The 11,801-nt window shown below is 33.7% G+C and overlaps 2 protein-coding genes across 2 annotated transcripts; both read right to left on the reverse strand.

The window, feature by feature from the left end:
* Positions 1-1,828: 1,828 nt before the first annotated feature.
* LOC125194752 (FCS-Like Zinc finger 6-like) lies at positions 1,829-2,399 on the reverse strand. The gene is made up of 2 exons (XM_048092982.1): positions 2,122-2,399; positions 1,829-1,937 (listed from the first exon to the last, which is right to left on the reverse strand). The coding sequence occupies exons 1-2, from the start codon at positions 2,397-2,399 to the stop codon at positions 1,829-1,831; spliced, it is 387 nt and encodes a 128-aa protein (XP_047948939.1).
* A 5,363-nt stretch (positions 2,400-7,762) lies between these two features.
* Positions 7,763-9,583, reverse strand: LOC125193600. Its single transcript, XM_048091430.1, has 2 exons — positions 9,214-9,583; positions 7,763-8,650 (listed from the first exon to the last, which is right to left on the reverse strand). Exons 1-2 carry the CDS (start codon positions 9,391-9,393, stop codon positions 7,913-7,915), a joined length of 918 nt encoding a protein of 305 aa, XP_047947387.1. The 5' UTR covers positions 9,394-9,583; the 3' UTR covers positions 7,763-7,912.
* Positions 9,584-11,801: the final 2,218 nt, after the last annotated feature.

An 11,801-nucleotide genomic window follows, 5' to 3' on the forward strand; every position in this document is an offset into this window, starting at 1 on the left:
GTAATAAAAACAAAATCACCAATTTCAGGTCGAATTCATCCCAAAACCAACGTCTTACTTCACATATCAATACCGAGAATATCGAATGTCAATAACAAATATTAAAATGTCAACAACTAAAAAATAACACTTACAATTTACATATCAATACCGAGAATATCAAATGTCAACAACTCGTATTAAAATGTCAACAACTAACAAATAACACTTACTATTCACATGTCAATATCGAGAATATCGAATGTCAACAACTTGTATTAAAATGTCAACAACTAACAAATAACACTTATAATTCACATATCAATAGCGAGAATATCGAATGTCAACAACTCGTATTAAAATGTCAACAACTAAAAAATAACACTTATAATTCACATATCAACTACGATGTCAACAACAAACATTATTTATGTCAACTACAATGTCAACAACAAACTTTATTTATGTCAACTACGATGTCAACAACAACTTTATTTATGTCAACTATTATGTCAACAACAAATATTTTCATGTCAACGACGTATATTATTTATGTCAACAACAATGTTTTACTTATAATTCATGTCAACAACAATGTTTTACATATAATTTATGTCAACAACATTTTTCATAAAATACAACCTAAACTCAACCCTTCTCACCATCACCCACAGCTCCATCTCATCCACAACTCCCACACCTTCCACAACATGACTCTCCACATCTTTCTCCACCACCAATCACACTATTTCTATTCAATTTTTACAGTAAACAAACACTTCATTTATTGCTCAACATATGAACACAACAATCACTTATTATCTCTTTGCATCATCAACAATCATATACCACAAAAGTAGATTCTCTTTGCATATGTCAACAACTAAAAAATAACACTTATAATTCATATATCAATACCGTGAATATCGAATGTCAACAACTCGTATTAAAATGTCAACAACTAACAAAATAACACTTATAATTCACATATCAATAGCGAGAATATCGAATGTCAACAACTCGCATTAAAATATCAACAACTAACAAATAACACTTATAATTCACATATCAATACCGAGAATATCGAATGTCAACAACTCGTATTAAAATGTCAACAACTAAAAAATAACACTTATAATTCACATATCAACTACGATGTCAACAACAAACATTATTCATATCAACTACGATGTCAACAGCAAACATTATTCATGTCAACTACGATGTCAACAACAAACGTTATTTATGTCAACAACAACATTTTACAAATAATTAATGTCAATAACAAATATTTTCATGTCAACGATCTATATTATTTATGTCAACAACAACGTTTTACATATAATTCATGTCAACAATGTTTTACATATAATTTATGTCAACAACATTTTTCATAAAATTTATGCCAACGACCTATATAATTTATGTCAACAACAAACGTTATTATATCAACATCTCATATTAAAATGTCAACAATATCAAATGTCAACAACTCGTATTAAAATAACAGTCTTTCTGCTCATACACGTACTCCTGCGCCGATTTATTCAGCAGCATCACAAAGATCGAGTGATTCAGCAGGAATTTCTTCAAAATAACAACATGAATTTTCAGCTCTAAACTAAAATTTGAAAAACATTGCTATTTATTAGAACTTCCGATGGTTGAGAAAATCGGAGAAGCAACTAAAAAGGGGAAAAATTCCTAATTCACTGGTTAGGAATATCTAAGATCATAACCACACAAGCAATAATTTCATCGATCGATTGAAAATGCTCAAACATAAAATCAAAATAAAAAATGAGGAATCATGTGGATGCAAAATTAAACATGAACTCCACATTTGAAATCAATTTCGGCTGGAGAACGTCACCTTATCGCCGGTGGTGGCGGCTTCCTTCTTCGACGCCGTAAATGAACACTTATCTTTTCTCTTATCCTGATTAATTTGCTGCTGCCTACTCTATAGACTGCAGAAACAATATCAATAAACACAAACATTAAAATAAAATATGAAAGAAATGTCTGGAAAAAAAATTAAGATGATCATCAATTGAATATAGATATATGGGATTCAGATTAGTAGATCGCGAATTTAAAAAGTGGTTGTTTGATTAAAAGTGAAGTAAACTGTACATGTACATGAAGATATCGTGGCCAGGGATGAGGCGGCTGTTGCAGAAGGAGCAAACCCTCAGAAAACTAGCAGTTTGAACGTAATCCGCCGAATTGCGCCGCTGGAGCCTCGGAGCAGCCGCAGCGGAGGCCATGTAGTGTTGATTTAGGTCGCCGTTGAACGGATTGTGAGGATCCGACGGCTGATAGAGCTGCGCCACAGCTCCGCCGTTGAGTTCCAAGGTGAATTCGGTCATGCTCGTAGTCCTCTTCATCGGCGCCCGACCTCTCTTCCCCATCATCATGTCTGCTCTAGAAGCTTCCTCTCACAGATTTATGATTCAATCGAAGCGATTTGCGAAAGAGAGGGAGAGTGCAGAGAAGAGGAAGGTTGGGGAAGATAACAAAGAGCCAGAAACGACGACGGATTTGACGGCGACGAAATGGAGGGGAGAAGTTGCTGCTCTTTGTTTTCAATTGGGTTTAAACGAAATTACCATTATGCCCTTCTATAATTAATTAATCTAAAAATATTTTTTGTGTGACAAAATCTGGACCACTCATTTAATAAAAATGAGTGGCTAATATTGCATCTCATTTCTCAATTAGCCTAAATAATCTCAATTGATCATGATCCTATATATATATATATATATATATATATATATATATATATATATATATATATATATATATATGGTCTTGTTAGGTTGAGATTATTTAGCTAAATTGAGAAATGAGATGCAATATGGGCCACTAATCCACAAGATTAACAAAATGTCAACAAATACCACATTATGTCAACAAGGGGATATAATTGTCTTTTCATTAAATTGTGTTTGAAATCATTTTCTAAAATCCTCTCTAAAACTCTAGCTTCAACATTCAAATCTTCAAATCTTCAAATCTTCAACATTCATATCTTCAAATCTTCAACATTCATATCTTCAAATCTTCAAATCTTCAACATTCAAATGTTCAAATCTTCGAATCTTCAAATCTCTTCAACATTCAAATCTTCAAATCTTCAAATCTTCAAATCTTGAACATTCAAATCTTCAAATCTTCAACATTCAAATCTTCAAATCTTCAACATTCATATCTTCAAATCTTCAACATTCAAATCTTCAAATCTTCAACATTCATATCTTCAAATCTTCAAATCTTCAACATTCAAATCTTCGAATCTTCAAATCTCTTCAACATTCAAATCTTCAAATCTTCAAATCTTGAACATTCAAATCTTCAAATCTTCAACATTCAAATCTTCAAATCCTCAAATCTTCAACATTCAAATCTTCAAATCTTCGAATCTTCAACATTCAAATCTTCAACATTCAAATCTTCAAATCTTCGAATCTTCAACAATCAACATTCAATAAAATAACACTTATAATTCACATATCAATACCGAGAATATCGAATGTCAACAACTCGTATTAAAATGTCAACAACTAAAAAATAACACTTACAATTGACATATCAATACCGAGAATATCCAATGTCAACAACACGTTTTAAAATGTCAACAACTAAAAAATAACACTTACAATTGACATATCAATACCGAGAATATAGAATGTCAACAACTCGTATTAAAATGTCAACAACTAAAAAATAACACTTACAATTGACATATCAATACCGAGAATATAGAATGTCAACAACTAAAAAATAACACTTACAATTGACATATCAATACCGAGAATATCAAATGTCAACAACTCGTACTAAAATGTCAACAACTAACAATAACACTTACTATTCACATGTCAATATCGAGAATATCGAATGTCAACAACTCGTATTAAAATGTCAACAACTAACAAATAACACTTATAATTCACATATCAATACCGAGAATATAGAATGTCAACAACTCGTATTAAAATGTCAACAACTAAAAAATAACACTTACAATTGACATATCAATACCGAGAATATCAAATGTCAACAACACGTATTAAAATGTCAACAACTAACAAATAACACTTATAATTCACATATCAATAGCGAGAATATCGAATGTCAACAACTCGTATCAAAATGTCAACAACTAACAAATAACACTTATAATTCACATATCAATAGCGAGAAAATCGAATGTCAACAACAAATATTATTTATGTCAACAACAAACTTTATTTATGTCAACTACGATGTCAACAACAACTTTATTTATGTCAACTATTATGTCAACAACAAATATTTTCATGTCAACGACGTATATTATTTATGTCAACAACAATGTTTTACTTATAATTCATGTCAACAATAATGTTTTACATATAATTTATGTCAACAACATTTTTCATAAAATACAACCTAAACTCAACCCTTCTCAACCTAAACTCGTATTAAAATGTCAACAACTAAAATAAGACTTATAATTCACATATCAATATTCTACATATCAAATGTCAACAACTTGTATATTAAATGTCAACAGTAGCTAGAAGAACAACGTCAGCGCCGCCGATGTGGTGTCTCTTCCGGCGAGGATGAGGTTCGAATTCACGAACCTCATCGATTCCCCCCCCAGCTTCTTCTCCTTCCCCAAACCTAGGGCGCCATTGATCTTCTAGAGAAAAGGAATGTTCGAATTGAACCTCTCGCTGATCAAATTGAGAGCGGAATCGAACACCTCCGCGAATTCAACCTCCGGCAACGAATTTGCTGATGCTGACAATGCAGATTCCGATGAGATCGCAGTTCTCCATCAAAAGATCAGCAAACTCGAGGAGGAGAATCACAATATCATTCAGGAAAACATGGATTACCTGCACCAAACAAACGATCTCATGACATTCGTCGACGAATTGAGCTCTGGACTTGCCGATTTGAAGAATCAAACTGATCTCGAAGGCGAGATTTCAAGGCTGCATCGCGATCTGGAGGAATCGAGGGCGGAATTTTCCGGATTGAAGAGCAAATTGGATGGTAGAGATGATGAATTCGAGATCTGGAATCAGATAAATGACTGCAGATCCACTTTCTCTCACCTCCTATTTTGAATCCGCTAATACTATACGTTGTGAAACAGAGTCACCGCCGTTATCCGATTGAAGAGCTTAATATCAACGTCTGCGTTTGAATTTGGAATGCCGAAACGAAATTGATTGATTACTATCAATATGCAGAGAGAGAGGTAGACGAAGATGGAGGACCGATTAGCGGTAGTGATTTGGGAAAAATGGAAATTTTGAGAAGAAGAGAGATGGCTGGTGCGGAAAACGAAAGGGAGAGATGACTGGTGCGGAGAATGAACGGCTGAGGTCGAGCCTCTGGATGGATTTGGCGGCGGCGATTGGTGGCGGGAGAATGAACTGGAGAGGTTTTGGAGATTGGGGAGGGAAGACGATGGAAGGTAGGTGAGATTGGCAAATTATTATGAAATTACTATTCTACCCTTTCATAATAAATTAATTTTAAAATATATTTTGTGTGGCAAAATCTGGACCACTCATTTAATAAAAATGAATGGCTGATATTGCATCTCATTTCTCAATTACCTTAAAAAATCTCAATTGATCATGAACCTATATATATGTGAACATATATTCTCTTTGGAGAAATATAATATGATTATTTAATTAATTGATATGTGACAATAATTAATTGACTAGGGTAAAATGTGTCTTATACCAAATAATGTATTATACTAAAATCCAATTCTATTTAGGATTTTATCACATGTCACATATGTGAGATACAAAACTTACAATTTCATATTTTAAAATTTATCAAAATTCATTTTTGTAATTTCATTTTAATTTTATAAATTCTAAAATAAATTTTTAACATGTTATGATTCACCATAACATATTTTTTTAATGTCATCATTCAACACCTTGACTACCAAACGAGACCTTAGAGTTAATCTTCACTAGCCCGTTGGACTAGCCCAAAATTTGGCAATTTTGATAGGGTTAAAAAATTTATTATCAATAAAATCACTATTTTGACTTTGAAAGTCTTTTTCTATGGTTTACTGAATATAGAAACGAACATGACCGATCCACGAACTATAATTATTTCTAACAGGCCCAGTCCTAGTCCCAGGCCCAAATCATTGCATTGGCATAGTACAATTTGCCTTCTATTTTTCTCAAAGTGGTCAACTAATGGATTTTTTAATATTTTCTTCAGTTAAAAATGTGAGCTTTTCATTACAAATAAATATATGGAACATAAAGAATCCCCTCTTTAAGTGTCGGAGATTCATTCAAGAAAGTATAAATGAAACATATTTTAGATAGGTCATGTGGGTTAGGTCGTTAACGTGTCAACCCATTATCGACCCAACTCAATCCAAATCATCGAGTTCTTATCAGGTCCCAACCTAATAAGTTGGTGTCGAATTCGTGCGTGTTATCGTGTACCCAAAAAAAGACAACCCTCTGTTAAAGATAGTAAGTTAGCTTGACACGACACGATAACAACTTAAACATGATGTTATTATACGATTTAAACATGTATTACACGATAAAATAAAAAATTTAAAATAATAAAATTAAAGTATAGTGATCTTAAATCTAAATATAAAATTAAATAATTAAAAAAAATAAATTTTAATAAAATCTTGGTACAATATTTTTTTAATTTTTTAAAAAATTAATTAATATTTTTTAATTAATAAAATTAAAATATAGCATTTTTTAAATTAAATAAAATTAAAATATAGTATTTTTTAATTAATTAAAATAAAATTATAATATTTTTTAATCAACAAAAATAGCTAAAATTAAAGTTTAATAGTAATTTTTTAATTAATAAAAACAATTATTATCTTTTTCTTAACGTATAACTCAAACCCGACCCCAACCTGACCCGGCCCAATCCGTTTTATGTCAACTTCGTGCGAGTCTGTGTCTTATCAAAAATTGTCAACCCTAATTTTAGACTATCAATTGATCCACAACACTAGTTCCTTCCCTATGATCCAATAAAACATCAAAATTTTTACTATATTGCTTATTTAAAAAGCAAGAGACAACTGGCACAAGGAGAAACTTTAAATCCTTGGGCCAGCTGTCGCACCTATTAAGGTGGCTACAAATCAGCACGTGGATTAGTCACTGCGTCCGCTAGTGGATACCTTTGGTAATTAATAAATAAATAAAAGCGACACCTAAAACCTATCATTTTTTCCTTTGACTATTTGTAAGTCTACTATTTAATTTTATATTCTTTTGTTCTTTAATTTTCTTATTTTATTTGCATTTATTATATTTTTTTAATTCAATTAAATTTATATTCAATTAAAAAATATGAAATTTAAATAAAGAAAAAGTAATGAAAGTTTTTAAATCAATATCCTTATCGAATTAATATCTTAATTAAATTCACATGATAATAAAAATTTTGAAAATAACAATTTTTAAACAAAAAAAAAATGCAAATACACGAAAAAAAAAAACAATTTTAGAAAAAAAAAGAGGTATGGTTGATGGGAACCTTAACACCAATGGATAACCAAAATCACTCCAAACAAAATGGGCTGACCAAAAATTGTAAAGATAGTAAAATATTCCATGGACAACCCGCTAGCTTTCACTTGTAGGAGTGACGCTCGTTAGTCGTTACGCTAGTCGTTAGTACTTGTAATTGAAGTATCTAAATATCGTCATGGATTGGACGGCTTTAAATATGAACCAAAATCAAAACGGCACAAATTATCAATTTATGATCATATATAGCTAATGACTAATTCTTCCATTCCATGTTCAATTAAAACAAAAATCAAAAACACAAAATTGGAAGTATATATTTCTCCCAAGTAAAAGACAAGACTAGCAAATTCTTGGAAGTGAGTTCATTAGTAGAGCACCCAATGCTTACCATCAAGCTTGACTCTCAAGCCATTGAGCCTCGCAAAGGAGTGGACGGCTCTCCTGACCCCATCCCACGCATAGTCATGCCCGAAAAGCACCCCACCCGGCCGCAGTATCTTATACGCGTTGTTGATATCCATCCACGCCGAGTGGAAGTCATGCGCTGCGTCCACCTCGATCAGGTCTCCGTACACGCCCCAGCTGCATAGCCCCCCAAGGGCCGTGTTTGTCGAGAACGGGAGGAAGAGGATCGAATCCGTCGCGTTCGCCTTCTGCACGTTGTACATGAACTGGAAGAGCAGCATGCTGTCTCCGTTGAGCATCTTCGCGCTCTTCTCCTGGTCGTAGTACCCCGGCCAGCCGCGGAAGTCGTCGATGCAGACGATTAGGGTTTGAAGCCCCATGCGGCGCGTCAGACGCGCCATGTGCGTGGCCGACGCGCCCAGGAACGTCCCCACCTCGATGATCACTCTCGGCCGGACCTTCTCGATCAGGTGCTCGAACACGGCCGCACTCGAGTCCCAACCCTTGTTCCAGTCCGTCCACAGGAGCGGGCCGACCTGGGGAGGCGGGAAACCGTCCCAGGGGGACACGCCCCCGTGGACGTGGTCCAGGAGGGTTTGGCGGGTGGCGGAGGAGGGGACTGGGTCCGAGCAACGGGTTGAGAAGGTGTTGTGCTTGGCTAGGTCACCGATGTCCTCTGACAAGAGGGGTTGCACTACCTGAGAATAATAGAGGCGGACGCAGAAAAATATTGTTTGAGAATTTCCTTTTTAGAAAAAAAAAATAATAGTACTAGTAATGATTATTCATGTTTTTGTGTACCTAACTTTTAGTGCTTTTACAAAAAATATCTTGAGTTTATGTTTCCAAGAAAAAAATTATGGACGCAGAGGCGGACGCAAAAAAACATAGTAATTTGACATTTTTCTTTTTTAAAATAAAAAATAACGTTCTTTCATGTTTTTGTGTACGTAACTTTTAGTGATTTTTCGAAAATATCCTAAGCTTAAGTTTGCAAAAAAAAATACTAGTACTATAATTTGCTTGACATATTTCGATAACGGAATGATGAGTCGGCTCGCTGATCTTTTAGGATATTCTCGATGCCATATTAGATCGCGTGTTAGAAAAAGAGAAAATAATAATCAATCTTCACTGATTTTTAAAGAGAAAGTATAAATTTTAAACACTCAAAATTGGAAACATAAAACATGAATAATTTCAAAATTATATTTTTGAATTGAAACATAGTGTGGTGTGATTTAGGGTTTGTGGCACTGACCTGAGAGTGGGAGAGGTAGCCGGCGGTGAAGGTGAGGATGAGGAGGATTATGTAGGCGCGCGGTTGGGAGAGGGTGTTGTAGATGACGGAAGAGACCTTGCGGAATTGGCTGCGCTGCCGGCTGTGGCCGTGGTAAGGCGGCGGAGAGGGGAGTTGCGATTCTTTATCCGAGGCGCTCATGTTCTTTTTTGTGAAATTTTTTACTTTTTCTTGATTTCTATGTTTTTTTTTTCTTTCTAGGAGAGATAATGAAGGTGAGTGTTTGTGGTTGGCGCAGCGATGTTGTAGTGAAAATATGGTGATATTTTTTTCCTATATAATGAGAACTGGTCGGCCTTCGATTACGTTCATAACGAGGTCTTGGTCTTCTAATATTGGTTTTTAGTATATGACATAATTCTTGTTTTTCTCTTCATTTTTTGTCATCCTTAAATTTTGATAGTTTCATATGTTTTTAGTAGATAATAGAGCGATTATTCGGTATTGATTTTTTCAGTTCATAAATATCAAATGATGCAAGTAGACGTGCATATATATAAATGAGTGGTGCATGTGCATGGAAGATAAGCTACTTCCACATCTATGTTCTAGTCGTTTAAAAGATAATGGAAGATGGATAAATGAATGCAAAATGTGTGTGGATGCAAAAATTCACATGGACTACATTTTAATGATTTATACCTGAAAATAATAAACTCCCAAAATGTGTTTGGATTCAGAAATTCGCATAAATAGAAAATAATGTTGTTAATAATAAAATATCATTGATGTCAAATTAGCTAATATCCCTGCTCCGTTCTCAAAAAATAGAAATTCATTCCTTTTTTGAGCCGTCCTCTCTAGTGATGTGAGACATATTTTTCGCTAACACTCTTTTTTTTCTCTCTCTTACGTTACCAATTTGCATTAAAACACGTGTTGTTTTAAATATTTCTATATTTAAAGCACGGGGGAAGAAAAAAAATAAAGAAACCAGCAAAACGGCATATCCGCATATGAATAGTGGGTTCTAGTGGGTTCTAGTGGATTGTAACAATATGTCCAATTATGGCTGATGTAATTAATACTCCCTCCGTCCATTAGTGGGTTCTAGTGGATCTTAACAATATGTCCAATTATGGCTGATGTAATTAATACTCCCTCCGTCCATAAAAATTATAGCTACTAGTTTTGTCATGTTGGTCCGTCAATAAAATTAAATTAATTCTAAAAATGGAAACTTTAAAACCAATTTGTTAGGTAATGGTACATTAAAATAAGTTGATCATTTTGGATCCTTAATTGACTAGAATTACTTAAGAATGAATTTGATGAAATAGGTTAAAACAATTCTCAAGTTAGGTGTAGGATTTGTCTCTTTTTGGTACTATCTGTTTATCTTATTTATTTATTTTGTTTTATTGTCTATCCTTTAACTTTGTTTTTATACCTTTTTAATTTATTCTTAGGTAGTTGCATTCCATCTGCGCATATATATATATATAGAGACAGTTGTATTATCCACAAATCCACTCTTAAAGATCGAACCACCGAATCATATCAAATTAGGGTTTTTAGATCTAATTTTTATGGATGAGATACACAAATTTATAAATTATTTTCGCCTTCATCACGAGCCTATTTTAATTCATCCGAAGGTAAATAAGTCATACTAACATGTTACGAAGATTTAACTTCATTCCAGAATATATTACTTCATTCCAGAAGGTTTTTACTTCATTCCAATAGGATTATTACTTCATTCCAGTACGTAAATGCGGTTTCGCCATCGCGTGTCATTCTTCTCTCTACAATATCTATCACCACCTCCACAGCGATGATATGGTTTAATAAACACATGGAATAATGTAATAAATTATTGGAATGAAGTATGTGTAGAAGCATTTGAAATCCTACTAGAATGAAGTAAAAATCTTATCCAATGAAGTAATAATGTTTCTGAATGAAGTAATAAACCCACTTGAATAAATTGCTTTTTAAAATGTTAATCAAGTAAAAACCCAAGTCAATGAATTTGAATGAAGCATATGGTGAATCGTTTCAAAACCTACTGGAAGCAAGTAAAAACATGTTGTAGTTTCAAGGTATTACGTACGGAATGAAGTAATAAACCTATACAATGAAGTAAAATGGGCTTGTAATGAAGCAAAAAAAAATTACACAGCAGCACATCTCATCAAAAACACTAGATCTAATGGCCCAGATTTGGTCTCTAGTTCGATCTTTAATAATGGTTCGACATTGATCACAACTCTATATATATATATAGAGAGAGAGAGAGATGAGTGATCAAGGTCTAACTAATTTTAAATGTATAACTAGAGAATAAATCTCATATTATCTTAAACCAATGACTAAACTAAGTAAATATTTTTAGTTAATAAAAATTGCATAGGGGTATTTTAGGAAATCCACTTTGTTCTCATATTTTCACATACACACACCATTCACGCTTACACACACAAACACACACTCTCTCTTTTTCTCACGACGGAGGTGGCAGAGCACACTTGCACCTCCACTCTGGCGACACCCTCCTCCGGCCTGCCTGTCTCTCACGGTTGTCTCCCTATCTGTAGGCCCCTCCT

The sequence above is a fragment of the Salvia hispanica genome, chromosome 6 (assembly GCF_023119035.1).
Source record: "Salvia hispanica cultivar TCC Black 2014 chromosome 6, UniMelb_Shisp_WGS_1.0, whole genome shotgun sequence".
NCBI classification, from domain to species: Eukaryota; Viridiplantae; Streptophyta; class Magnoliopsida; order Lamiales; family Lamiaceae; genus Salvia; species Salvia hispanica.

Coding starts and splice junctions, on each gene's coding strand:
- LOC125194752 (XM_048092982.1), bottom strand. CDS start 2,399: ATGATGATGGGGAAGAGAGGTCGGGCGCCGATGAAGAGGACTACGAGC. Junction 1,938..2,121: donor CCTGGCCACGATATCTTCAT/GTACATGTACAG, acceptor TCTATAGAGTAG/GCAGCAGCAAATTAATCAGG.
- LOC125193600 (XM_048091430.1), bottom strand. CDS start 9,393: ATGAGCGCCTCGGATAAAGAATCGCAACTCCCCTCTCCGCCGCCTTAC. Junction 8,651..9,213: donor GCTACCTCTCCCACTCTCAG/GTCAGTGCCACA, acceptor TATTATTCTCAG/GTAGTGCAACCCCTCTTGTC.